We start from the raw sequence: 26562 nt of genomic DNA, 5'->3' as shown, positions 1-26562 counted from the left end.
CCAGGTGCTAGCGCCAAAATCTCGCTAAGACAAGCCAAAATCCTCGTCGATGCTTGCAGACGTACGAATACACTGGGCCTAGTCGCCCGCAAATAATTGTCTGGAGTACTATTATCCAAGGCCCACGCCCCAGGCCTGATCAATGACTCCTTCCTGATCCCCGTGATTGCATCTGAACCTCGCGGTTTGCGCCCGTGGAGCCGTCTGCGCAGTGTATACAGTGTACACGAAGTTTTGTTTCTACGCTCTTCTTCACAATGGCCCCCGGCATCCTAGACCTCCCCGGCATCGCGACTGCCGAATCACGGCCCTCGAAAAAGCTCAAGACGTGTGCAGTGGCAACAGCCGACACTGACGATGAGGATGTCGCCGTCGCCGCCACCGCAGTCCCCTCGCATCCCTTGGGCATCAAGCCGGCCGGCAATGCCTATACCGCCCGCGACAACATCAAGTCGAGATGCGGCCTCTTTGCCAGCCTTCCTGATGAGCTGCTGAGCCACATTCTTGAGTCATTCGATGCTGATGTCCTGGTACGCCTGGGCAGAACCTGCCGTGCCCTCTATGCTTACACCAGACTGGACGAGTTGTGGAGAGCCTTATTCGTCAAGTAAGTACCAACCACGGTCGACACATGCATGGACTATTTTCTTCGCCTCTTGTCATTTTCTCGATTACATCTCCACCATGTTTCCCATCAGATGATATGCAGGATGGATTTGTTCCTTGCAGGCTATCTGAACACGCTGTCTGAGCACGCTGCACGATGTCTGTCTGCTATGACTGTCCTTGGTCGCCTTGTGGTTATACAGCTGCAGCCTGCGCAATCACGAGCTCAGTGCACACGTAGCGGTATGACTCAACTGGTGAAACCTCCGGCCGTGGACTAGACATTTTGCCTGTTTCTTTGTCTTTTCTCACATGTCCCCTACTAGGGATTGGATCGAGGTCGACCGTTGGCGGTAAGCGTCAACGATTACCGAATCCGACAGTCTGATTGGCTATCCCGTATAGGCTAGCGTGTTTCTTACTTGGAGCCGCCTTCCTCTAGTCAAACACTGCCAATGATCCAGCGTACGCAATAGCTGATTTGCAAATAGTTCTCCAGCCCAAGACTTTGAATGGCGCGGAACTTGGCGAGCGACATATCTCAAGATTCCTAAGGAGCATGTCGCCTCCATTCCCTGCAAAAACCTCTTCTCAGACACTCTGTACCGCCCGTTCCAATGTGCCCACACACCTCTCAACCTCTATGCACTCAACATTCCAAAGCATAATGAGATAGCTCGACTGTCAGATCTGACTTACGAAGAATATGCGGAGGCTTGGGTAAACAAACCCTTTATCCTCACTACACCTGTCAAACAATGGCCCGTGTACGGCACCTGGACACCAGAATACCTACTTGGAAAATTCCCAGAAACAAAGTTCAGGGCTGAAGCAGTCGACTGGCCAATGAAAAAGTACATGTCCTACATGCACGACAACGCCGACGAGTCACCTTTGTACCTTTTTGACCGCGCATTTGCAGAAAAGACTGGTATCGACACATCAGCACCACCCCACTCAAAAGAAGCAGCATACTGGAGCCCCACATGCTTTGGCGACGACCTTTTTGGCGTTCTAGGCGAAGACCGCCCAGACTGCCGCTGGATGATTATGGGCCCAAAGCGTAGTGGCTCGACATTCCACAAAGACCCTAATGCTACATCAGCGTGGAATGCTGTTCTCACAGGCAGCAAATACTGGCTGATGTTCCCCGCTGGCCCCGGCATCGAGCCGCCTCCAGGCGTCATTGTTTCAGAAGACCAGTCCGAAGTTACTTCACCACTAAGCATTGCAGAGTACATGCTGACCTTCCACGACCTCGCTCGCCAAACCCCAGGCTGCAAAGAGGGTATTTGCTATGCCGGCGAAGTCTTGCATGTGCCCTCTGGGTGGTTCCACCTGGTGCTTAACCTCGAAGACAGTCTGGCGTTGACGCAGAACTTTGTCCCAAGAAAGAAATTGCCTGATGTCCTGGGGTTCCTCCGCGACCAAAGGGCAGAAGTCAGTGGCTTCACAGAGGACGTTTGCGATAGAGCCTATGAGCTCTTTGTAGAGAGGCTAGGTGAGCAGCATCCAGAATTGCTCGAGGAAGGTCTTGCGGAGTTGGAGAAGATGAAGACGAAGAGTAAAGGGAAGTGGGAACAGCTAACAAAGGGTGATGATGAGGAGCAAGAAAGTGGAGGCTTCAGCTTTGGCTTTGGCTTTGGCGGAGATGACGATGATGCTGATATCCCGTGAACACTTTAGAAAATGCAAACTTGATTGGATTTGTAAACGAAAACAAAGGTCGTGTGTCTGCGTATTACTATTGCGTCTGGGTATCGTTCCGTCATGAAATCGTAAATCATAAACGCCGTTTCGTTCATCGATGTTGTCCTCTTGTTTCCCCGCTCACTTTGCGTGATTGATAATCTCAGCATACATGTCCTCCGGTACCTTGCCGGCAAAGCTCATCGCCACACCTATGATCTTCTGAGCATTCAAGCCGGGCAAATTACGCAGAATAGTGTTGGGACTGTAACCCGGGTGTTAGCATGCAATCGACCGAAAGAAGAGAGGATCTCCTTACCTAGGGCTGGTCAGAATATCCGCACGAATAACAACCAACTGAGCAACAATGCACAAGATGTTCAAATGCGGACCATAGGCAAAAAGAAAGTCCCAGAGCTGCAGAACCTCAGGCAGAGGCGGCGTACACGCACACATGGTCAACACAGAGGCAAAAGCATAGATCCTCGCCTCCATATGGTGCGCCATGAGGTACTCGTAAAGCTTGGGATCCACAACCTCGAGCACTCTATCCACAAGCGCCAATCCCTTGTGCACGCCCTCCATGGATCCGCGCACATAGCCAGGACACTCTTGCGTAATCAACTTCTCAAAGCCCGTAAACGCCTCGACCTCGCTGCGGGCGGCGTACAGAAAAGGTCCGCACAGCACATTCATGCCCTGCACATAGCCAATCTGCTCCGCGTCATTCGTCGTCGACGCCTCTGTGCGCGCGCCCCCCGTCCGCGACATCATGGTCGAAGTGTCTGGGCTGCCGCCGAACTCTGATAGCGTGGGGGGCGACTGCCACCCATTGACACGTGCCTCGTGCGCATCGTTGAGCCGCCACGCCACGGCGTTGAGGACTCGCGTAATGCTGTTTTGCGTGACGCGGCGCCGGAAGAGGGGATCGCCTTGGAAGGTGCGGAACGTGTCGTTTTGGATTTTGGCATGCGCAGGCGAGGCGCCTTGTCGGACGAGGTCGAGGTACACGTCTGTACGGAGCGGCGGCGCGTTGAGCAGGATCAGCCAGATGTAGATGCGTAGTTCCGACTGTTTTTATGGTGAACATGACGTTGAATTAGCCTTTTTTTTGCGGATTCACAGAGACACACGGGGGCTTGAGCGCTTCTTTTTTTCTCCATGCTTTGCCACGCATACCGCCTGTTTCCATTGTTGTGGCTTCTTTATTTTCGTGGGGCTGGGAAAGGGGGCGCGCGCGCAGAGCGAGCGGCGGGACAGCAACGTACCATGCCCTCGCTGTTTGCGGGAATGCCTTTGGTCAGGATTGTGTAACGCAATTCTTGGAGGTACTCCTCCGGGTCGCTTGCAGAAGCTCCCTTGAGGAGCAGCATGTCCAAATTCGTCATTCTTGGAGGGAGGGGGTGTGAAGAGCGTTTGCAAGCGATTGGACTCGACCCGTGTTTGGAAGTTTGGTTTGGCGTTTCTCGCCTGCCAGTCGGCAACAGTACTACGTAGTAGTCACGGCCTTGGCGCGCCGCCAGCCTCTCATACGCGTTTCGAGGGTATCATGTTCCGTTCCGTCTCTGTTTCGTTCTTACTGTACAGACGGAACGTCTTATTCTGCCTACGGCAAGCTTGCTTCTTCTTGTCCTCGATGCTAAGGCTTTTTGCCAATTGTTAATCTGGAATGCAAAAACAAAAAATTGGAATGCACTACATCGTGAGGTCTTGGCTGTACTTGTGTCATTTCAACATGCAATGACAAATTCCGTAACAATAACAGCGACCTAAAAGACTACCAAGCCCGCCTATGTAATCCTGTTTGACCCATGTCAACTGTATCCCTAATCCCACCCCCCAAGCCAAGCCCAAATTCGAAAAAAAAACACTAGACTAATAATAGGCCGGAAGCAAGAACGAAAACGACAAATCGAGCATGCAAACACCCGCACCGCCCAGCTTCCTTCGTGTCGCAGATGAATGACTCTCTCCATACCGTATACATGTTTATGTGAATATCAAACGCTATCGCGAGCCGCCTGCACATGTACGCCACCATGCTTCACCAGAACTGGGCGTTTACCTCTTACTTGCACCGTGAAACCAATGCCTGTGAGACAAACTCTACCTCGAAAATTTTCCCCTCCGGGATTCTCCGAAAACGTCGCTGATAGTGTTTTGAAGCCGTGGAGTGGTTGGGCTGCGCGCTGACTGAGTCTTGTCGGAAACTGCGTCAGACATGAACATATGCAACCCAACATTATTTTCACAAAAATTTTATGGATGATTATTCAGTACTCTTACTCAGCGCAGGTCTTTCACATACGACCATAGGCGACTTTTCAGCACTGGATCCCGTTCGTTCTCCGTTCGTTAAATATTTGACCGGCGGACTAGTAGTCAGGCGGGTGACCACTGGCGAATCCCCGCTGTTGTATGTTTTTTTTATTTTTGATCTCAATACGTCTTTTAGAACGGAAAGAAGAAATCTTGTTGATTTGAGGGGCTTAATGAGTGGGTTTGCCCACGTATTTTCAAAGTCTGACAGCAGGACAAATATTTTTGCCAAGAAGAAAAAAGAACACAGCATATCGAGCATATAAATACTTGAAGCTGGCATTATAGAATAATTAAATGCTGATTAGAATAACTCGTTATTTGCAACCAAGCTTTCTCGTTTCCAAAATCTATCTTCACTCATTTACTGATGATCAAAAAAGACATGTAACAAATCTAACAACATCATTCCATGAGACTTTCACTTCACCCCACCGCTTCAACAGCCAGTTCTTTCTCTCTATATTTCTACTAACAATCACCAATCAAACACCGATAATCTAGGATATTTAGATTTCCATGTTGAACACCGCATCTCACCTTTTCTTGCATTCCCTACCACACTCGCCATTGTAGGTGCTCACTCAATGAATAAACGCATGCATTCAAATTCCCAATCTTACGGTCCATGTAACCCCGCAATGCCATGTACGACCTATACACATACACATACATACACATAGTCCCAATTATGTCCCTATTAGCAGAACAACATATACATGCATGTACATCAGATGCCCAACATGTTAACCCAAGACGCCACTAAATATGGGAAACAGGAATAGTTGGGAAACAAAAATACCCACTCGAATACATGTTACTGCAAAATTTGTTTTACACAACCCAAAAGACAAATATACTCCCTTGCATAGCAGCATGTATCAGCAAAAACAAGTAGATACCATGGCGAACATTTTATTTACGTGCCATCCACCCAATCCCTTATCAATCAACAGTCGCGTCATGTACCCAAAAACTACTATATAATCTCCCAACTCAACATCCGGACCGACGATTCAGCATCGTCAAACCGCATGCATTCCATCCCACGAAAAAATCGAGACAAATGATGATACTGTCCCACTCTTAACCCCTCCGATCCTGCAATCCGATCCCACTTCAACATCCCCCACCCCGAAAAGAAAATCTATCAAAACAATCCAGCCCTTCCACTTCTCCTCCTCCTAACCACTCCCGTAAACTCCATATTTACACTTTCTTTCAAAGTAAAAAAAAAAAATACCGCCTCGCCCACCCCCCTTCAAATTTATAAACTTCGACGCTACATAAGTCAGCCTTGCATTAACACTTGGCACTAACAATCGACACTAACATCGACGCTACTGTAACTGGCTTTTGAAGGAAAGAAAAAAAGGTTCGGGGAAATACACTAGCATACCAGGGGGTGGTGAACTAACAGTATAGTACCGGTCTACTAAATAAAAGCCAGGGTAGGGGGTCTAGAAGTTTAAATATCACACACGCTTCCTTAGCTTTACAGAAAAAAAAAAGATCAGATTAGAACATGGACCAAGTAAGAGGAAATTTTACATACATACACGCGCGCGCATGGTAAAAACGGTAGCCCCCTATTTTTTTGTCACCTGCTATTTTGTACATTCGGCGTTTGAAAACTTCCAAGATACATGAAAAAAAAATAAGAGAGAGAGAGAGAGAGAAAGACCCACGTGAACAAAGAAAGAAAAGAAGAGCAAAAAGAAGAAGAAGTCCATGACATGATCTCTCTCCTCTCAGGCTACTCAATGCCCATCCAATAAACTACATCCTCTGCTTCCACAAGGAATATGACCGCTAAAAACAAGAAGAAAGAGACAAGTCGAGAAGAAGAAGAAAACGCCAATATTCCATGTTTATCTTCCCTTCACCATCACTTCACCCCCCCCCCCCCCCCCCCCCCCTTCCTCTCTACAGAGTTTGGAGCAAAAAAGAAGACAATAAAATAAAAGTAATATCACACATACACAAACACGCGTATACCACATCTATCTCTCTCTCTCTCTCTGTCTGTATTTTGCATCTTTCTCATATCATCGGTGGGCTAACAAGCCACGCAACCTCCGCCTCTGCATCCCCACCATCACAGTCCTCAAACTCCTAATTCGTCGGCTGTCGCGGCAAATGCAAGAAAATGGTACACTTTTCAATCTCGACGTCTTCCTTCTTCGCAGCCGCTGCAGGCGTAGCAGCAGCTCCCGCATTCTCAGATGATTCTTTCCGTTCCTTTTCCGCGATAATCTCGACTTCGATGCGGTTTACGCCGCTGAGGAGTTTGGCTTCGAATAAGGGTTCACCTTTTTTCTTTCCGCCTTCGTAACCAGGTCCTGGGCTGGCACCATTGATGCCGGCTGTGACTGGGATACGGTTTGCTTCAAGAGTCTTGTTACCGTTGACGGTGACGAAGAGGCGGTACATGCGGTTGGTAAGTGCAATGGGGATTTTGGGGACAATCTGAATGTAGGAGTGGGCGGGCGCGACGACCATGGTGGCACTGTACATGGTCTTCTGCTTGTTGGCCAGTATGTTAACGGACCATGGCTTTGATGCGCTCAGAGCGGGATGTGTATTTAGTCTGATTCTGGGTATTAATGCATCTTGGTAATCTACACAATCATTAGTAAGAAGGATCAGCCATTCCGACAGAATGCACTTACTTTTGAGTGGAGTCTTCCTGAAGCAATCAATCCGTGGTACAGGAGGCGCGTGGTAGCTCTGTTGTTGCGGCGGAGGGGCGTAATGGCCATTCTGCAGACCAAGACCGTTTGGATGCGGACTGCCGCTGGCTGTGCGAGACATATGTGGTGGGGCCATGTGGGGATGCGGTGTTTGTACCGGAACGCTGAGTCGTGAACTATCAGGTGCGGTACTTGCAGGTCTTATTGCGCTCAGCGCCGGAGATTGTACGTCTTGCTTGACACCGTTGGCGGCTGGTGGAGACCCCCCAGCTTTACCTTGGACAGCAGACAATGGAGCGCTTGTCGAAGTGCCGCCCTTGGGGCCAGAAGACGGATTTGCTGATGCTCCAGGCGTTGCTGCTTCGCCAGACGCAGCTCGTGACGACTGGTTCCCCATACTGTTGAGTACATGCCGTTGCTGCCGTAAGAGGGCGTCGTTGTCAACAATAACACCCGGGGTTGCAGAATCGCGAGCACTTGGAGTATTGGGCTCCGAGCCAGGACTTGGTTTGAGTTTTAGCTTCAATTGCTGCTTAGGAGCCGCTGATGCCGTCGACATGTTAAGTTTGAGCTTCGGCTGTGTTGGCTCGTTGACCTTTGACTTAGCCTCTTCAAGTTTCTTGTAGAAGATTTCCTGGGCAAGTTAGAAACGACCTTGGCCAGGATGGATTCAGCGTACCTCAAGCTCCAACGACAAGTTGTAAATATCACTCCCGTCTTCGTTATAGATACGAGCATTCTTCCAGATCAAGCTGAATGCGCTTTCAAAAGCATCCCAGCTCTTGAACAGGGTATGGCCTGTAGGAGCTTCGCGGCCAATGACGCCGCGCACTTTCTTCTGTATTGCAGACAGTGACATGGGATCCTTGATTAGCTGATAATAATCCTTCAAGCTCCGTGATGGGAGGTTTTGGAAGGGAACGAATATCTGCAGGCCTTGACTAGAAGGGTATTAGCATCAATGTAATGCAATGCAGCTGAAGTACACCACATACTCCTCGTATTCAATAATCTCCCGCACAATCTGTTCCTGTGCCTGCTGAAAGGTCTTGCCTGTATACTCGGCGCCATCGTTGTCATCGGGCGCTGCGGACGCCGACTGTCGTAGTTTCGATGGGGCTGGCGTGGATGATGCTGCAATGGCAGCTGCTCGTCGAGGGCGTTCGACAGTGTCATGTGTAATAGGTGTCTGCGGGACTCTGGGCGTTGATACGACGCGAGGTGACGGTTTTGAGGGAGTAGAGTTGTCTTCGCCAGGAATGGGAGTAGCTACTGCGACGTAGTTGCCGTCCCAGTATGCTGGGTTGTGCTTCACCATCCAATTGGAGGCTGTCTTGCGCAAGCGCTCGGCATCTTCGTAGATGACTGATTTCTTGTCGTTGTAGGCCTTTGCGTTGTTGACGAGTCGTTTACAGTCGCTCTCGACTTGAGCCAGGCTGGAATATTCTCCATTAAGTAGTTTTTTCTGAGGCGCCTTAAGTCAGCCATCACGCACGAGATGTATGAATATCAGCCAATAGTAAGGGGGTGGTGGTGCTGGTGAAGGCGCATGGCATATGGGCGACGTTTGCAAAAGAGCAAACAGCAAGTAAGCATACCTCGATGGTGTCTATGGCAATGGGCAGCTTGGTATACTCGTAGTAGTCGGGCACTTCGTCCTAGACACGGCTGTCAGTGTGGGCCCTGATGGCAACGGGGCCAGAACATACCCTATCCGGGAGGGTAAGGAAGTGAACTGCTATGGGTCGTCCCCTGCAGGCTGTCAGTAGGAAATCGCGGGAATTGCTCGCCCGAAGGCGTGGAAGCTATGCCATGTGAGACTAGCGACAGAGGCCGAGCACGCACGTCTTGTCTTTTGCCTGCTTCAGGCTGTCGAGGAACTTCAAGCCCGCGGTCGTCGTCGAGGCTACCGTCTCCGAGTTGGCATTGGTGTCGGCCTGCACGCGAGGGGGTCGCTGTCAGTAAAGGTTCGTAGGCCATTCCACCATGTTCCCCAGGGAGTCCTCGATGCATCGCCGGCGCGCGCGTGGTGTTGGGGGCAGCGAGGAGGGGCCGACGGAGGTGGTGGTGGCTACTCGTCGAGCCCCCCAGGTGTCGCGCGCTCTTGTCCAAAGCCCATCCCGCATCACGACCAACACGCCTTGTGCATCTCCAGAACACACCCCGACGATGCATCAACCGTCGCCCATGAACTGCACGTACCGGCCCTTTTTGTCGCTTCGCAGGGCGATTGTGGTGGTCGCTCGCAGCGGCGTTGGCGGCTTTCCGTTTGGCCGCGCTTTCCATTGCCGGTACTTTTGTGATCGCGTAGTCTATCCGAACGAGGCCCACAAGGTCTCGAGGCGAGTAACGAGTGTGGCGGCGGTGCAGTGAGTTGCGCGTTCAGTCGTCAAACCGGTGGACGCGCCGCAGTGCTCAATCTAGGGTTCTCCCGGCTCTGCCAAGACTGCGTGCACGAGCCAGGCAGCGAGTGCATCACAGACACAACACCGTCGTTGTTGGACACACGTCAACCAACAATAGCAACACCAATAAAAGCAATCACTACACATACACTGTCCCCCCCAATTTGAAACTACAAACACTGATATCACCATTCAAGAGCTACTAGGCGCGGTGTCCTGGCTGCTGTCTCTCAGGGGTATACATGGAACAATGAGACCCTCCGCTAATACCGCAGCAAACCCATCCATCGTGTTTGTGACAACACCTCAGCAACAAGGAAAAAGACTGCCCGACACGCCCCTTTACTTGCTTGCTGCCTTTTCTGATGTTGCGTTCTTCTCAAACTCTGCTCGCGCCTCCTGCTCCTTCATCTCGCGCACCTTGGCAAGCACAACTTCTCGGAAGATGGCTCCCTTTGCAATTCTGCTCAGACGCCCAGGCCCCTTGCCTGTGCCCGACGTCTCCTTGCTCTCCGAGCTCTTGTCTGAATGTCCAGAAAGGGCTTCGCCTGCAGCCTCGCGCGCATTGGCAGGCACGTCAGCCTCGCCAGGCACGTCTTCCTCCTCGTCTTCCTGCATCTTGAGCGCTTCAATGCGGTTTGCAAGCTTGACCAATTCGATACCGCGCCTGAGGCGAGCCTTTGCCGCGTATGCCTTGATCTCTGGCACCAAGTTGTGATCCGTGGCGGTTTTTCCACTGAGCCATACGTGCTTGAGGGCAGCCTAGAAATTGTTAGCTATCAGCCGATACACGAGACAATTTTGCTCACTTCGCTTGTCGGTCGCTTGGCTGGGTCGGGCTCCAGTAGATTCTTGATAAACTCCTTGGCCTCTGGGCTGACTTCCTTCCAGTAGCGCTCGTGGAAAATGACGCGGCCATTCTTGCATTCCTCAATCAAATCCGCAAGGTTCTCTGATCGGAATGGTGAATATCCGCAGAGCAGTGTGTATGTGATGACTCCCATAGACCACATGTCGACGGGCTTTCCGTGGCCCTTCTTGAGCATCACCTCAGGAGCAGCGTATCCGAATGAGCCAGCCATGGTGGTTAGGACTTCGGTCTTGGAGTCGAGCATCTTGGCGATACCGAAATCAGCAAGTACAAGTGAAGAGTTCTCGTCGCGTGTGAGATAGAGAAGGTTCTCTGGCTTAAGATCTGTCTGCTATTAGTAACGCTGTGGTGAGCTAGTAGACGTACTACAAACCTCTGTGTACCACATTGTTCTCATGAAGATAGTTGACTGCGTCGAGCACCTGTCGAATCGTCTCGGCTGCGTCCTTTTCTGTGAACTTTCCCTTTTCACAGATGCGGTCGAAGAGCTCTCCACCAGTTGCCAATTGGGTTACAATGTAGTATTTGTCCTGGGCACAATGTTAGCTTGCTGGCCTGCCCCACGTCCTCGTTAGCATGCCTACCCTTGACTCGAACCAGTCGTGGAACTTGACAATGTGCGGGTGTTTCATGCGCTGCAGCATCTCCAGCTCGTCGTAGACCATCTGCTCGTTTCCGCGGACATTCTTCTTGAGGATAATCTTGACGGCGACCTTGCCCTCGGGACAGTCGGCCTCCCTGACAATACCGTACGTTCCGGCGCCCAGTGTCTTTCCGAAGCGGTATCGTGATCTGCAATTGGTACGTTCAGTAAGGATACAAGCGGGCGCGGGGTATCAAGAAGCACCCACTTGCGATCATAGCTGTCGGGCTGGCCGTGCAGCTTGTTGAGCATGTTGGTCACTGTGCACGCAGTCAGTCAGACGAGCAGCATGCAACGCAAGGCAGAGAACGGGCACATACTCATGATGGGCAAGCCGGTGTGCAGTTATACGACTGCGGCGGGCGTGTTTTGGGGGGCGGAAGGTGAGGCTTGGGGGTGCCTATCGGGCGCGCTCAGCTGGCGGGGAGGTTGGTGAGGGGTAGGTATCAACAGATACGTAGGAAGCAAGGCGTTCTGAACGAGGAGAAGAGCGGGCGGCAAAGGGAAAAAAGAAGTGGTGGAAAAGGAGGCACAGGCTGAGCCGGGTCAGCGACAATAGAGTCCAGGGTCTGTTTCTGGACGAGCTGGAGTTGCACCTGGGCCGGCGGTGGGGGCAGGCGCAGGCGCACCTGAAAGTCGTGTCCGCCTCGTGGCCTGTGGCTGACTTTTTGAGGCGCAGCACCGCCTAGCTGCGTAGCCTAAACCATGTCCATACTACGTTGGTACCAATACTCTCCGTGTCTAAGTATATCCCGCTGCCGCTGCTTCCTGAAGGCCATATGTGCAAGGCTGCATTGGCACTGCTGATGGCTCTGTTGCGCACAATCAATCAGAGCAGCAGCCCGTTTGGCGCATCTCTGCTGTCAGCCGCCCTCACTCCACTGTGGCTCCTGTCATCTCTAGCACCCAAAGCATGGGCCTTACCGAATCCACTCGAGGCGCGTCGGGCGCGCCTCCATGAATCTTTGTCGTCAGCAACAGTAAGAGAGGATAGACAATACATCATAGGGAGGGAACGAGACGTCGGTCTAGGGAGGAGCCATCAAACGGTCGGCTGTAAGGGCCGATCCTGGTCGTGCAGCGGGAGCAAGCCTGACAGGTTTGCATGTGCTGCGATTCCTACGTCATGCCGTTTTGCCCATACATAAAATCAGCGTCTTCTGGATCAACACACACAACCATCACATTTCTTCGCCATTCTCCAACCTCGCTCTAGCACCAGTAATTTGTCTCTAGCCCTCACATCACAGACACAATCTCAACTTTCAACCATGGCTGTCAGCTTCCTCGCCATCTTCGCAGGCCTCATCGCCTTGACCGCAGCCTACCTGTACGTTTTCGGCATCTCACCTGAGCTAAAGCGCAAGATGGAGCGCGAGGCACTCAAGACCATGGGCGAGAATAAGCTGTCTTACATGACCAAGGGTAAGTCGTGTCATGCTCGCACTTCTCTCGCATTACTGTTTGGGATACACTGACACCTTGCAGATGCCATTGACAATGTTCCTGCCTCCGACCAAGAGAACATCAAGACCCTCAAGAAGGGCCTCGGCAACCTGGCCGGTGGCGCTACCCAGAACCCCATTGGCGAGCAAACTGGTGAAGCTGCGGACACTCTGACCCGTCCCTTTACTGGTCGCTAATGCCCCTTCTTTGTACAGTTCACGCAGTCACCCAAGCCAGGGATTCGGCGTCGAACTCTACCAAGAACGTGTGGCTTGACTGGGACACGGTCCAGAGCTATCCCAAAGCTGCGCTTGACCGTGTCTCGGCAGTGACGAGCAAGACTCAGGATACTGCCCAGTACTATGTTCCAAAAAAGGCGGAGTGATGATGTGATGATGTTTGGGTGGATGAGCGACTGGTTGTCTTTGATGAGCGTTCTCGTTGTTTGGATATGATTCTGACGCATCTCTTTTCTTCTTCCGGTGGCTACAACCACCTCTCACGACCTCGATGGCCCCTTTGTAATAACACTCAAGATCTCATGTACCTCAACTGTTCAATCAATGTCTTGATCTCTCACCTCTATCTTCTTGCTGATACCCCACCACTCCACACTAACCAAGCAACGCCCTCCCAGCACAGCACAATCCCCCAGAAGACAACCTGGAATGCAACCTTCTTCGTCTTGTGCTGAAAATAATGCATGCCTGCCAGTGCGCCTGGCCACCCTCCAACAAGCGCCAGTGTCTGCAATGTCGTCTCCTTGACCCTCCACTCCATATTGCGCGCCTGCATCTTATCGTACCCGTAAAAGACAAATGTAACCCCACTAATAGCACACGTATACAAAACTGCATACAAGGGGAATCGCGACAGAGCGTACAGCCGTATGAGCGTCGCAGCGGGGAGAAGTAGCGACGCCACACCAGCCAGTGTTGCTACTGTCCAAGGTCGATGCCGTGGTCGCGCCCGTGGTACCATCTTTTGCGTATCTTTATCTGTATGTGTATACCTACACGTTATAAGCGAGGGCATATACTTGTCGTTTTAAGAAGGGAGATGGCATGGACGGATTGTTGGACATGAATGTTCTGAGCAGACGTTTGCGTGGGGAAAAAAGCAAGGCTATGATGGCGCTGTTTTCTAAGCGACTCGCATGCCCTGTCGATCTCCCGGTTGGGCGGGTTGCAGGGGCGCTTGGGTGGATGGGGGCTATGTAGTATGGATGTAGTCGACTTTTTTTTACGGGGAGTTATCATGACTTTTTGCCTGACTATGTGGTGTATGGAGGATCTATTTTTTTCTTCTGTTCTTTCTTGGTGTTGCTTGGAATAGATTTTGTGTGGGTTTGCTGGCGTTGCAAAGAACAGTATGCGGGATTGATCAAGGTGTTTCATTACGCCAGGGAGAAGCATCAATAGAACTTATCTATTGGGTTTTGTTCAGATTGCAAGAATCTACATATAACCGCAATGCCCTGACATGTGCATGCCTTCTTGTTGCCGATTTCCTCGCCTCACAACAAATGTTCTGTAAACACACGTATGCTTGCACCTTTCCTCGGCCCGTCCCGCACCTTCTTACTTACATTCAACCCAAGCCACACCTGCAATTTCACTTTCTGCCACCTCCGTCCACCCTCATTAATCCTACGCAGCGGTCCTTGAATCCCAGTTCAGCCACACAACATACATGATTCCAAGTACAATCACACCCCTCCCGACCCTATGTCAACTCACATGCGATGCTGGGTCTAGATTACCTCTACTCGCGTTAAAAACCGCATGTACATGCGTACGCTTATCCACTCACGCTGACGTGTAGGACCCCATACTGGCAATAGCAAGTAGCAGCCTCATTAAACATTAAGGCCCAACTATCGGGGTACGCCACAGTAATCCTTTTGAGGCATTATTCGGGATAGTACTTACTAACCAAAAAAGATGACATGGTTGAGGAAAAGACGAACACATTCGGATGCTTACATACTATCCCCGGAATGACAGTAAAGCCGGCTGACAACGCTACGAGCTGGAGGAAACAAAACGAATATTGCCGATGGATAGCTTCGACCAACGTCATGTTGCGCCGACATTCCCTTTGCATGGATGCCATGTTTAAGTGATGCAATGAGAGTTTGATACTAACATGCTCGCATTTACAACAAACACATGCAAGCCTAGACAGCTTGGTTTCCCATGATGAAAGGACCCATGGAGCCCTGGTTTAATTTCCTTGAAAAAAAAAAAACGCCACTATTTCTTACAGGCCGTATATCCCTGCTGCGAAGGGAGATGAAATTTCCGAGTCGACCGAAAAAAGCACCCTATTATGGTCCGCCCGTCCCCTCGACCACGATCGAATAAAAAACAAATAAACACAAAAAAACTTGTTTGCATGTGATTGAAGTAGAACCAGGGTGAGATTTTTGTTCCACTCTACATACAACTAACAAGGTATAAGAAATTAAACACTAAGTCAGTTACACCATCCTCCTCAGCGTCTATCGCGCATTGCCAAGTCCGCAATGTGCGTGTGTATACGTTTCCTTTATCTATCAATGAAACTGCACATACACAAAAGCGAAGACAAGGACTACTAAAACAAAGGGAAGAAATATAAAAAGACACATGATGGCGTGAAAGAAGCGCAGCCAAGTGGCACAAGCCACTAGATTTGAAGAATGGTTGTGGTGGAATATGCGCTACATATAACAATACATATGGATATATATATTATCTTCCCCTCATCTTAAAAGGTTTCTCTTGTTTTGCTTGGAAAGCTTAATCAACGACATCAATGCAGCCAAAGTGCTGCTCAACACCATAGGCACCGGCAGCCTTCCAGGTGTCGTCCTGGAAGGAGAAGACGCTAGCCTTGGGGCCGACAGCTTGCTGAATCTTCTGTATAGCGGTGCGCTGAGCGTCGGGGCTGGCGATGGCCAAGCCGTTGGCCAGACCCTGCGAAGGCCAGCCAATCTCACCAATGTAGGCACCACGGGCGGCAGCCTCGGGGCAGACCTTGGAAGCCTGCTCGAGCTGCTGGGCGGCGAACTCACCGGCCATGTCGGGGCTGACGGAGTTGGTGAAGTAGGGCTGGACCTGGCAAACAAAGACGTCGATGTGGGAGCAGAGAGCGGCACCCTTGGACTCCCAGACGTCGACGGGCTCGGTGGTGGTGATGGGGATGGTAGAGGGGAAGCCGGCGCCACGGAGCTCGTCGCGGACGTAGTCGATGTAGGAAGCGAGTTGCTCGGGCTGGCAGTTACCGTTGAACATGCACTCGTTGCCGACAAGGACCATGGACATGCTGTCCTTGGGAGCCTTGGTCTTGATGTCGTTGAGCTGATTGTTGGCGTACTCGGAGAAGCAGCCCTTGTCGCCAGCCTCGAGGAAGATACCGTAGATCATCTTGAGTCCGTGCTTCTCGCACTCGGGAACAACATTCTCGAAGACACCGCAGTCGGTGTTGTACATGCGGATGGTGGTGAAGCCGCGACCAGCAATCTTCTCGATGTCAGCAGCAACCTCAGCAGCTTCCTTGCACAGGCCAGACTGTGCGTAGGGAGTGTAAGTAATGGACCACTTGTCGCCGTTGGTTACAAAGTGACCGTTGCTACCGGATGGCTTGGTAGGCTGGGGCTGCACACTGCTGCTGGAAGGAGTAGGCTTGGGCTTGTTGACATCTGGAACAGAGGGAGTCTGGGCGGGCTGGCTCTGCTGGGGGACGGCAGGGTAGGTGGCCGGCTGGCTCTGCTGAGGAACACCTGGTGCAGGGCCGGTGGGCTTAGGAGTCTCCTCTGAGCAGGAAGTAGAGGCTGGAACACCTGGTTGAGGGGGCTGGCTTCCCTGGGGGTAGGTAGGATGCTCAGGAACACCTGGTGCAGGACCGGTGGGCTTGGGAGTCTCCACGGAGGAAGTGGAGGCCGGGACACCTGGCTGAGGAGGCTGGCTTCCCTGGGGGTAGGTAGGATGCTCAGGAACACCTGGTGCAGGACCGGTGGGCTTGGGAGTCTCCTCTGAGCAGGAAGTAGAGGCTGGAACACCTGGTTGAGGGGGCTGGCTTCCCTGGGGGTAGGTAGGATGCTCAGGAACACCTGGTGCAGGACCGGTGGGCTTGGGAGTCTCCACGGAGGAAGTGGAGGCCGGGACACCTGGCTGAGGAGGCTGGCTTCCCTGGGGGTAGGTAGGGTGCTCAGGAACACCTGGTGCAGGGCCGGTGGGCTGGGGAGTCTCCACGGAGGAAGTGGGGTAGCTTGGGGGAGGGCCTATTGAAATGTTAGGATATGCATTGGTGATAATATGATTGCTGCTGTTACTTACCAGTCACGTAGACGGTGGTGTAGACAGTGCAAACATCCTCCTGGGGAGCCGCGGCGTACCCGTGGCGGCGCTGGTGGAAACCAGCATGAGCCTTGTGCTGGGAGGCAAAAACTGACCCGGCAAGGGCAGCTGCAACAAATGCGTACTTCATCTTGGAATCCGTACGGGGTTTTGTGGTAAACTAGGGGTAGTGGTGCTAGTCCGCTGAGCGAGTGAAGCGGGTATTATTAAGATATAAAACGTATAAAGAGCGACAGGGCACAATAGGCCAAGAGGATTTGTCAACGAGGCGATGCGTAACGAAAAGCCTTGCGTAACGAGGAAAAAAAGAGTCCAAAGACAGGCTGGAAACCCGGAGCTTTTGAGTGCTGAGCCATGGCCTGTGAGCTGACCAGGCTATGGGCCGCTGTGGCTCAAAAGGCGTTAGTTAGGGGCCCTGGAAATTGCTAAGGCCCTCACTGTACAGGAACGGCATGGGCATGCTGTTGCCAGCTCTATTGAGTTCTTGAGTTGCCCCGAGCGGAAATGACATCTGGGGTATCGCAGTCGTGTTGGGTGGAGAGCGGATCGGCTCTAGCTGCGGATGTGGCTAAGCGCCTTCACCCTGAACAACATAACCAAGTGCGTCACAGCAACAAATACGACATCAGCCTTCTGACACCAGCTGTCTTCTACACACGAAACCCTATCCTTCCGCGCAGGCATGTTGCGCCTGTCAGAGCAGCCACAGAACCATCTCGTGTGGCGTCACCGCTTCCCGCTTGTGTGATGACGGCCGATCACTGGCGTCTTTGTCTGCCGAATCGATGACATTCTGGATGGCGGCAGTAAGACGAAGCATCCACGCGTGGTTAAATGTGTTGTGCACCTCACAAGGCGGAACCATGGCCACAGCGCTAGCCGGTATGCAGGTACCAAACGGTCACGCCAGGGAGTCGCCTTCCTGACCGCTGTTTTAACTGGCCGAAGCTCGGATTCATAACAAGGGTGGGTAACGGTAGTAGACGAGGCTGGCGTGCGCCCCCTTATCCGCACGACTCGACCACACCACCAGAAATAGGACACCGGCTGTCGATGATGGACGTCACTAAGCCCTCCGGTCAGGCATGCCTGTCGCGCTGCAACCCTATTATACGTTTATGCGAGTGTATTCTGTGGACGGCGAAGCTGCGAGAAATGAGATCAACACATACTACCGCCATTCCTGTGCCGCGGAACCGCTTGCGGTCCAAGCCATTCGTCTTGGGAGGTTGCCCATTGTGCCTGTATTTGAAATGCCGATCCTGATTCGCTGCCACGATGCGGAATATGGTCAGCCGACCATTGCTCTGTGCCGCAATCACAGGCACATCACTTCGGTTCTATAGCGATAAAAAAAAAGCTTCGATCGAGGGGGCCAGCGTGGTCATTACTACGACATATAAGCAAAGGGTGCAAACACCGTATGTAGTATGTTCTAAAACGAGGCCATGCTGACCAAAATCTGTTCGAGCCGCACAAGCTGTCATTCCAGGCGGAGACCCTTTACACATCAGGCCAACATACCACTAACATTATCGATTAGGGTTGGGTGCTGTTGTGTCCAAGGTATCGATTGTCTTGCTTGCAACAGAAGAAAATTGTTCAACTCTCCTCCGCCAAGTCCAATCGTCTGTTGCTCAGGCCGTGCCTACTTTATACCCCTGATCAGAACAGTGTGCTTTCAACCCATTTATACACTCTTTTGCCCCGGGTCCACTGAAATGCTCTTCCCTATTCTTGGTCGTCTTGATCACCGCCTCCATGGATCGTGAAAACATGTGTTCTTCATAGTCCCTGACACTCTTGTCTGGATTCTTTCCGCGGCTGCACGCCTTGATCATCTCCGATGCCAACACCAAGGCATCCTTCATGCTTACGTTGATAAGAAAGTCAACGGATAGCATCAAGACGTGTGCTTCAAATCTAATAAGTGCTACAAATCGGCAATGCAGCCACGGAAGACCCATTGTCAGTTCGAAGAGGGCGCGCGCTTCAAACCATCATGGAATGAAACGTCCGCGTCTATATTCGCACATACTGGCAGTTCACTCGAAACAACCAGAACATACCTGCCTCTAAGGCGCCACCGCCTTGCGAACCTGAGACCCTGCCACTATCAATCCCAACCCCATTTCCACCGTCCCATCTGCAAGCACCAAGTCAGACTCGTCCTCCCCATTCTTCGACAGAACCTCTTCCCATGTTCTGATTCGTGTCTCGCTCTAGCTTTTCAACCATCAGAACTCGTCAAACGCCATACGACCCGTCTCGTCTCACATTTCTCAACCCTTCCTCTCATTCCTCAACACCTTATCCTACCATGATAATCGATAGCTCGAATACAGTACTCTTGAGCACCCTTTCCCATTTTCAGGTATATATTTAGTGACCCGCCTCGCGGAGAAGTGGTGATGACTGTAGATTGTGCATGGAGTGCTGTGGCTATGAAGTATACATTCGAGACCGAGAGATATGCAGTGCTGGAGCCTATAACACGGAGTTTTTGTTTTGGACATCACGGCCCTAGGACACGTGTGCAGATATTCTTTGACAATGTTCCCTGCTGGAAAATGACGATATGGGGTCTCTATGTGAGAGAATCAGGTAGATCAAATGGCAGTCATATGGATATGGGCAGGTCGGGCTGCGGCTTGATATTGTTTTTTTGTTTTTCTGAGGAATAATCAGTTGGTACGTTGGATACGAAATGGGCATTACTCCGTATAAGTAATGACGAGCGAAAATTATTTTGCAAACACAACGCCAGTAAACATGTGCAACTCAACATCCATGGCCGTAATGTCATTTCGGCACCTAGAACAACAAAATCAGTGACAACGTTATTTATTTCTCCTTACCTATGTCGTCGAATACTACTCATTGTCATCTTACTCTCTTTTATCTTGATCTAAATATCTGCCCAGACATTCACAGCCACATTATGCCCCCTTCCCCTCTCTTGGCTGGCTGTGCAATAACAGACGCGTTTCGTCGGACACTTCTTTACTTTCTTGGAACGAATGCGTAAAAAGTCCACTAGTATCTCACACCTCAGCCCCACAAACCACGTCTTGGTACTATGTACACTCGGACGCGACACTAACGTGTACCACTGTGAGTAGCGGACTGCGCCACGCCTGGCATCACGTGTCTTCAAACCCATCGATTTAAATGCGCGCCTAGAGTTTTGTGCATTTGTCTCTACCTCCATACCAAGCCGGGGGCTGGTTACATGTGCAACTGGGGATGCTTGTACTACTCTTGTTGTTTATTTTCCCCCTTCTCTGTTCAGTTAACCTCACGTACACATAACGTGGCTTTACAGGAAATAATCACAAAAGTTTCTTTTTCCACAAAGTCTGATTTTTTGTTTCCGAAATAGTTGCCGAAAAAAGCAACCACGAACGCGCCGGGTACAGGATGCGCGTTGAAAAAGATGGTTTCCTGATGTTCCAAGATCACGTGATGTTTGCCCAGCTCAGCACTACGTATTTCGCTGTGGCTCGATGCTTGGTATCCATGCAATAATTGGGTAAATTAATATAACGATGTACGCTTCTATTGCCATTAAGTTCAATCAACCCTGCGGGTCTTGAGAAAAAATATAACAATCTTGCAGCAGCGGACGCCATTGAATGCTCAAAGCACCCTGGAGTGTTGAGGAAGGCGGACAGTAAGCGACTTGCTACCCGACTGCGACAGTGCGAATTACGTCGTGGTGTTGGGTCGTGCTCTTCCAGGGCACCATAATTCTTGGAAAAAAGTCCCCAACAAGTCTGGACTCTGGAGTGTCGACATCCACGTCATCGGACCCTTGATCAATAAATCCAGTCAGCCCAAGCCCAAGCCTGCTCGACCACTTTTTCCTAAACCAGGTCTTTTGGCGGCCAACGGGATATTGTGGACTGCGTTGCCAATCCTTACTTTTACCGCGTCAAACACAGCATCTGGTGTTTGAATGTATTCGGTGGCGTCGATTTTTTGAATTAGAGCCGTCCACTCAGCGTCGGGCTCAGTCAAGTTCCAGGCTACGCTGACGTGGAAATATGGTGAATAATCATGCATCTGGGGGTCACTCTTGTCGACCTTCCTTCTCTTTGGCCTATGTTCGTGGTCGACGTCTTCCATCGGGCCGTCTCCCGCACCGCCCGTGTACAAGGCTGGATGTCCGGTATTCTTAGCAGCTTGGTTACATGCATGGAGCAGGGTGTTTAGCTCGTCGTTCTCTGGCCGTTTGATGGCAAGTACTAAGAACCAGCGGTTGCGCTCAAAGTTGGGCACCCATTTCAGGCCTTGAAACTCAAAATTGAATGCAGGCACTGCGCATCGTCGCAAAGAAGTGCCGAGAGTGTCGAGAAATGTTTCTCTGTCCTCGGTCTTGATTTGCAGCGTACGCGACAATGACACATGCAGAGGCAAGGGCACGCCTAGGTCTGATTGGAGCGAAGGTGTAATATCTTCTGGTACTGGCAGCTTCTTGACACGCTTGGTGTTTTCAAGTTCGAGTACACTCTTCACGTGCTGTATCAAGTTGAGCAGAGCAATGGATTCACGCTGTGTTGGTATCCCTCCAAGGCGTTAGCCTGCTGTCCGTCACGTGCGGGATGCCATGTCGGTATCCTTACACTCTAGATAGACATGGCTGGGCCAATTGCCCTGTACATGTGGCACAGCACGTCGACGTCCGCCGTGGAGGTCTGGATTGTCGCTAGTGCTGACCCGGGCGTTTACCGCGTAGAGGTCATGGAAAGCTGGCGGGAGCGGTGGCAGAGCATTGCTGGGCTTGGTGGGCGGGTGTGCAGGCTGAACAGAGTGGACGGGGGTCTTGTCATGCTCCGTCCCCTCGTCGTCCGAGGCAGAGTCCGGATAAGCGACGAGGGCCATGTTGGGGCTCGAACACAGTTGGTGAAAGATCGCCTCTGCTGTCGTCACTCGTGGATAGACCAAGGACCGGCCCCACTTTAAGCCTAGCGCATCCGCATGACGTACGGCAGCGATTGGGCCGCGTTTGGCTTCACCCAGAACGAGAGCGAGCAAAAGAGAACTGACGCAGGGCCGCGACTGAGCTGCCCGCATGTGTGTGTACGCGTCCCACCCAGCCATTTAATCATGCCCGTCTCCCCTGCCCATTGCCTGTTCCTACTTTCCATCTCTCCTCCTCCCACTCCATCACCAGCACTGCAACGACAACACCACTTGGCTGCCTTGTCCGCTCACGCCATATTTAAAAAGCAATAACTGCACCCGCAGTCTTGCCAACACACCGCCGTCACACGCACTCACTCAACACCATCACAATGGAGGCCGTACGTCCGGTTTGGTGCGCAGGCGAATACACATGCTGATTCTCACAGGCACATCGAGCAATCATTGATCCTCTGATCGAGCCGGACCCAAGCGACGTAACTGGACTCAACAGCCACTTTCGCTCAACTTTCGCTCCCGCTGCCCCAATCACACCGCCTGGATCCGCTGAATTGCCCAAGGAGCACCCCTCTGTCAGCATCCAGCACACTGGCAGTTCAACCAGCACAAACCCGTTTCGTCGCTCTAGGGCTGCGTCAGACACCAAGGGCGCATCTGCCTCAGTGACAAACTATGCACACTCTTCCTCATACAACAGGAGGAACGACTATCCCTCCCCACCCAGCTCCGCCAGCCCCAAGCATACCCGGTTCCCCAACAATCACCGTGCCGAAGCCTTCGGGTCCATGAATGAGGCCAAGCCACGACGTGCCAGCAACCCCCCACCATCCACGCTCAACAACGGCCTCTCCCGCGGGAACTCTCTGAAAGAGCGCTACCCAGGCGACAAGTCTCACCGGCCACTCGACCAGCTGCGCCATGATGAGAAGGTTGCTCACCGTGCTCCACACTTGAGGAAAAAGAACATGCAGGGCGCAGATATTATTGACCGCCTCGACAAGGCAAGCATCCTCCGTTACCACCACGAGGGCCCATACGATGCCGCAAGCATTGCCCGCAACAGAGTTGAAAAGTACAGTCCCCTTGCGGCCGTCAAGGACTCAAACGAGGAGGCACTGAAAGCTACTCCCCGCGAGAACATTATCGACTCGCTCCAGAGACACCGTCCTCTCGAGGGGGTGGCCAACATCCCACCCGGCATGCCGGATCGTTTCGGAAGAGTTCTCGAATACGAAGAGGGAGCCGACCTGCAGCGTGAGCCCGGAGGTGATTACCGCCGCTGGCCCGGTGTCGTAAGTCCATCCTGCAACCCGTCTCAACAAAGTCCACCTGCTAACAATGCCGCAGCAATACCACCCTGACGACCTGAAGGGCAAGGGTGAGCCGTCGTTCACAATTGAGAGAGCTCTCAAGGAACACAAGCGTACCGGCGACACCGGCACAGAAATGAAGACGCGCAGCCGTCGTGCCCATAGTGCTGGCCACACTGACGCGTACGGCACCACCAGCAACGATCATGCCGAGAAAAGCATGGGGAGTGCAATCAAGAGACGCATTGGTAGTCTCCGTCGCCGCAAGCAGGACCCAGAGGTGTAGAATGCCCCACTGTTTCCACGTTCCAGGCGGTTTGACCAGATTCCCCAAGCCCACGCTACCCATTGAATGAGCGGTTTGTCCACCAAAAAAAGAAATTGTACCAAAATTTTTATACGAAGCTAGGAAGGATTACCAGGATTTTCTTTTGTTTCTCTTGAGTCTCTCTCCATCTCATCCTTGTCCAGTATCGATCATCTATCAGCGACAACAAGATACCTACAAGCATGCCTGTACACGTTTTTTTCTTTCCTTTATTTATACTCGAGTTCTGTTTTGTTGTTATTGGCGCAATCTTGGGTGATGCAAACGAACGACCCTGGACTGCTTTGAGAGGTCGGGCGTCGCAACAACCCCTCCCCATTGTACGATAATGTGTAGAAAGAAAAGGCATTCCAGACTGGAAACGAATTGACGCAAGCATGCATATCATTTTTTTGCTTTGAAATTGTTGTTAGACATTAGATACTTGAATCGTACAGGTGTATGTGTGTATAATGTGTGTGCTTGCGGGCGAAGAGGAATTAAAAGAAAAAAAAGAAAAAAAAAGATGAGGCATTTCGAAAGAACAAGACCGAAAATGTTACAGCGGAATAGGGTATGCGAAGGAAATATTTCCAGGTGAGTAACAGGAAAAAGCAAAGTGAAAAAAAAATGCCATTGCCCCAGACTAGCCCTTCATCGCGAACCATAGAATTGCCCAATCCCCTCCCAGTCATCGTAATTTTCATTTTCGTTTTTCTCATAGTAGACAAAGGCAAATCGACTTTGTTGCATATCTACTCTTCCTGTTCCTCGACAGCCTCATTCTTGACCTTTGCAGCAGCTTTGACGAGCTGCTTGAGGCGCTTCTCCATGACTGAGCGTCCCTCAAGTGTCTGCCAGACCTGGTGTGGCGCCTTGTTGACCACGTCCCAGCTCACAAGGTTGTCCGTGAGATGCGTCAAGTCCTTCTGCTTGCGTTCCCACTCGCTGTTCTTCTTGACCTCAATTCCACTCGAGACAACGACAAGTGGTGTGTTTGAGCTTTGAATGTTTCGTGCAGCAGCGACCTCATTCTTGGTCAGACTGTCGGCAACAAGGTTCTCCTGGAGCTGTGCCTTGATGAACTTGCCGGACTGGTAGGCATTGCGGCCGTAGACGCGATCTTCGCGTGTGCGGCCCTTGAAGAGTGCTCCTGCGAGGCGGACGGTACCAAGAGGCGAGATGATACCCCAGGCCCAGAGCAAGAAGCCGCGTCCAGGGTTGCCGATACGGTGGAGAAGGTCTTCATGTAGAGGATCGACCATCATGATGCCCGTGACCTGCTTCAGGTGGCGCGAGCTGAAGATACGCGAGACGATGCTGCCAGTGCCAGCCGAGACAAGAATCCATGGTCCTTCCTCCCCAGACCTGGCAAGTGCCTCAGAGAGAGCATCTGCAGACATACCGGCCGAGTGTGGTGACGGAGCATTGTCGGAGAAGGCGTAGCCGGGACGGTCCCAGTAGCAGTAGCGCGAGATAGTGCCATTCTTGTAAGCTGCGTAGGCCCAGTGCTCAAAGTCATACTCCAATGGTTCTTCACCAGCCTCGAGAATGACAGTGGGGTCCTTTGAGCCATGTGTCTCCGTCACATTGCCAACGCAAGCCAAATGAACCGCGTACTTGTCTCCATCTACCAAGATGCGGTCGCCGTACATCTTGAGTGTTGCATCGCGGCCACGCAGCCCCAGGGTGGCAGTCATCAGAACGACAATGATGATGAAGATGACGGTTACAATGGTAGCAACAAGAACAGCAACCCATTCCTTCAACGTGCGGCGGGTCTCTGCGCGTCCAGTCAGACGCTCTTCCTCCTCTCGTTTTCCGTATGCAACAACGCGATCGGTCAAGATGCACCAGACAGCCATCAAGAAGGCCCAGATGACGCTTGCAATGCCAACCCAACCCTCTTCGAGCCTTATACGTGGAATCGATAGGATGAGAATCATGTCGATAGCCAAGAGACCAGCAATGATGGAAGTGGTTATGCGCAAGCCCTTCGCCGGTGTAATGAAGAAGATGGTGACCACGAGGAGGTTGCCAATGGTAAGGCAGGTGTAGGCGAAGTCGAAGAAGCCAGAGCCACGCGTGTGGAGTCCAGGAGGAGAGACGAAAATGGAGACGAGTAGGAGGACCCACCACAAGAAGCTGATGATCAAGAACAGGATGGTGAGATAGCGCATAGCCCGTACGGTCCAGAGATTGTACGGCGACACCTGCAGCGCTTTTTAGTACTAGAAGTTGTATGCTGATAGTGCTTGACTTACAGCTGGGTCGTCTGGGTCGAGATAGCCATCTGAATTAGGTGGTGGCCTATGGCGATCCAGAAGCCTGGTCCTCTCGTTGGGCTCCTCACTTGTCCTGAATGTCCTAGAGCCTTCATCGTCGTTGGGAATTGGGTAAGGCTCCTCATGTGTGAGGCCATCATCGCCATTGTCCTTGGCACCTTTCCACATGGTGGCAGGCGGAGGTCTTGTGGAGATGAAAGCCCGTGTTGTTTGGGTGTGATTGAGGGGGGGTAGATCAAGGTCAGGCAAATCGCAGAGCTAATTGTGATTTGCTTGAAAGGAGAAAAGGAAGAAGAGCGTGCTGTGAAGCTCGTCGATGTGATGAATGCGTCTTGGGGGCACGGAGGTTTTACTGAAGCTCAGCGCGCTAGGAGAGGCGGGATCGACATACGTCATCATGGCATGCATCCAGGCTCGCAGACACCCTAGTCGCAAATCATAAATCCTAGATCCCGCGGCCACGCCCGTGTAGTGTACATTATGTACATGCATGTAGTAGATCGGATACACGTCACCCATGTCCACGGCACGGTCAATAAGCTCCCTCGGCCTCGTGTTGCTCTCGCCTATCGTGCACACGGCACTTCTGCATAGGGGATTGAGAGACTGGGTCCGCCATGGGGGAGTCTCGTGTTGTTGTGAATAACTCGCTTAGACGGACTACCTGGAGCTCCCATCCCTGCCGGCGATTAGTTGACAGGACCACCCCACTCTGTTAA

The 26562-nt window shown here is 51.8% G+C and overlaps 8 protein-coding genes across 8 annotated transcripts; 3 read left to right on the top strand and 5 right to left on the bottom strand.

Moving 5' to 3' along the window:
- Positions 1 to 257: 257 nt before the first annotated feature.
- Positions 258 to 2513, top strand: PSV08DRAFT_221792 (uncharacterized protein; the record flags this gene model as incomplete). Its single annotated transcript, XM_014219674.2, has 2 exons — positions 258 to 607; positions 1098 to 2513. The coding sequence occupies 2 exons, from the start codon at positions 258 to 260 to the stop codon at positions 2281 to 2283; spliced, it is 1536 nt and encodes a 511-aa protein (XP_014075149.1). The 3' UTR covers positions 2284 to 2513.
- On the bottom strand, positions 2288 to 3686 carry PSV08DRAFT_291906 (rab-GTPase-TBC domain-containing protein; the record flags this gene model as incomplete). Its single annotated transcript, XM_014219673.1, has 3 exons — positions 2288 to 2560; positions 2615 to 3366; positions 3564 to 3686. The coding sequence occupies 3 exons, from the start codon at positions 3681 to 3683 to the stop codon at positions 2437 to 2439; spliced, it is 996 nt and encodes a 331-aa protein (XP_014075148.1). The 3' UTR covers positions 2288 to 2436.
- A 3043-nt stretch (positions 3687 to 6729) lies between these two features.
- PSV08DRAFT_401290 (calcium calmodulin-dependent kinase) lies at positions 6730 to 11783 on the bottom strand (the record flags this gene model as incomplete). Its single annotated transcript, XM_066093616.1, has 14 exons — positions 11547 to 11783; positions 11435 to 11486; positions 11168 to 11375; positions 10957 to 11113; positions 10522 to 10907; positions 10059 to 10474; positions 9510 to 9585; positions 9153 to 9262; positions 9017 to 9059; positions 8906 to 8965; positions 8303 to 8772; positions 7987 to 8248; positions 7287 to 7941; positions 6730 to 7235 (listed from the first exon to the last, which is right to left on the bottom strand). Exons 1-14 carry the CDS (start codon positions 11548 to 11550, stop codon positions 6730 to 6732), a joined length of 3405 nt encoding a protein of 1134 aa, XP_065949181.1. The 5' UTR covers positions 11551 to 11783.
- A 623-nt stretch (positions 11784 to 12406) lies between these two features.
- On the top strand, positions 12407 to 13249 carry PSV08DRAFT_291872 (uncharacterized protein). The gene is made up of 2 exons (XM_014219668.1): positions 12407 to 12651; positions 12715 to 13249. The coding sequence occupies exons 1-2, from the start codon at positions 12498 to 12500 to the stop codon at positions 12867 to 12869; spliced, it is 309 nt and encodes a 102-aa protein (XP_014075143.1). The 5' UTR covers positions 12407 to 12497; the 3' UTR covers positions 12870 to 13249.
- Positions 13250 to 15087: 1838 nt separating this feature from the next.
- Positions 15088 to 17303, bottom strand: PSV08DRAFT_221781 (glycoside hydrolase family 17 protein). Its single transcript, XM_066092171.1, has 2 exons — positions 16995 to 17303; positions 15088 to 16939 (listed from the first exon to the last, which is right to left on the bottom strand). The coding sequence occupies exons 1-2, from the start codon at positions 17143 to 17145 to the stop codon at positions 15456 to 15458; spliced, it is 1635 nt and encodes a 544-aa protein (XP_065949180.1). The 5' UTR covers positions 17146 to 17303; the 3' UTR covers positions 15088 to 15455.
- Positions 17304 to 20625: 3322 nt separating this feature from the next.
- On the bottom strand, positions 20626 to 21910 carry PSV08DRAFT_389202 (U6 snRNA phosphodiesterase Usb1). Its single transcript, XM_014219664.2, has 2 exons — positions 21641 to 21910; positions 20626 to 21583 (listed from the first exon to the last, which is right to left on the bottom strand). The coding sequence occupies exons 1-2, from the start codon at positions 21897 to 21899 to the stop codon at positions 20847 to 20849; spliced, it is 996 nt and encodes a 331-aa protein (XP_014075139.1). The 5' UTR covers positions 21900 to 21910; the 3' UTR covers positions 20626 to 20846.
- A 255-nt stretch (positions 21911 to 22165) lies between these two features.
- Positions 22166 to 24025, top strand: PSV08DRAFT_291836 (uncharacterized protein). The gene is made up of 3 exons (XM_014219663.2): positions 22166 to 22321; positions 22370 to 23233; positions 23289 to 24025. The coding sequence occupies exons 1-3, from the start codon at positions 22313 to 22315 to the stop codon at positions 23535 to 23537; spliced, it is 1122 nt and encodes a 373-aa protein (XP_014075138.1). The 5' UTR covers positions 22166 to 22312; the 3' UTR covers positions 23538 to 24025.
- A 56-nt stretch (positions 24026 to 24081) lies between these two features.
- Positions 24082 to 26158, bottom strand: PSV08DRAFT_38840 (uncharacterized protein). The gene is made up of 2 exons (XM_014219662.2): positions 25823 to 26158; positions 24082 to 25771 (listed from the first exon to the last, which is right to left on the bottom strand). Exons 1-2 carry the CDS (start codon positions 26009 to 26011, stop codon positions 24314 to 24316), a joined length of 1647 nt encoding a protein of 548 aa, XP_014075137.1. The 5' UTR covers positions 26012 to 26158; the 3' UTR covers positions 24082 to 24313.
- Positions 26159 to 26562: the final 404 nt, after the last annotated feature.

The sequence above is a fragment of the Bipolaris maydis genome (genome assembly GCF_028858645.1).
Source record: "Bipolaris maydis strain C4 unplaced genomic scaffold PSV08scaffold_6, whole genome shotgun sequence".
NCBI lineage: Eukaryota > Fungi > Ascomycota > Dothideomycetes > Pleosporales > Pleosporaceae > Bipolaris > Bipolaris maydis.
The sequence above is the reverse complement of the archived record's forward strand: the minus strand, read 5'-3'. Positions and strand labels throughout refer to the sequence as shown.

Coding starts and splice junctions, on each gene's coding strand:
- PSV08DRAFT_291872 (XM_014219668.1), top strand. CDS start 12,498: ATGGCTGTCAGCTTCCTCGCCATCTTCGCAGGCCTCATCGCCTTGACC. Junction 12,652..12,714: donor GCTGTCTTACATGACCAAGG/GTAAGTCGTGTC, acceptor GACACCTTGCAG/ATGCCATTGACAATGTTCCT.
- PSV08DRAFT_221781 (XM_066092171.1), bottom strand. CDS start 17,145: ATGAAGTACGCATTTGTTGCAGCTGCCCTTGCCGGGTCAGTTTTTGCC. Junction 16,940..16,994: donor CACCACCGTCTACGTGACTG/GTAAGTAACAGC, acceptor ACATTTCAATAG/GCCCTCCCCCAAGCTACCCC.
- PSV08DRAFT_389202 (XM_014219664.2), bottom strand. CDS start 21,899: ATGGCCCTCGTCGCTTATCCGGACTCTGCCTCGGACGACGAGGGGACG. Junction 21,584..21,640: donor CAGCCATGTCTATCTAGAGT/GTAAGGATACCG, acceptor AACGCCTTGGAG/GGATACCAACACAGCGTGAA.
- PSV08DRAFT_291836 (XM_014219663.2), top strand. Junction 23,234..23,288: donor ACCGCCGCTGGCCCGGTGTC/GTAAGTCCATCC, acceptor ACAATGCCGCAG/CAATACCACCCTGACGACCT.
- PSV08DRAFT_38840 (XM_014219662.2), bottom strand. CDS start 26,011: ATGTGGAAAGGTGCCAAGGACAATGGCGATGATGGCCTCACACATGAG. Junction 25,772..25,822: donor TCGACCCAGACGACCCAGCT/GTAAGTCAAGCA, acceptor AAAGCGCTGCAG/GTGTCGCCGTACAATCTCTG.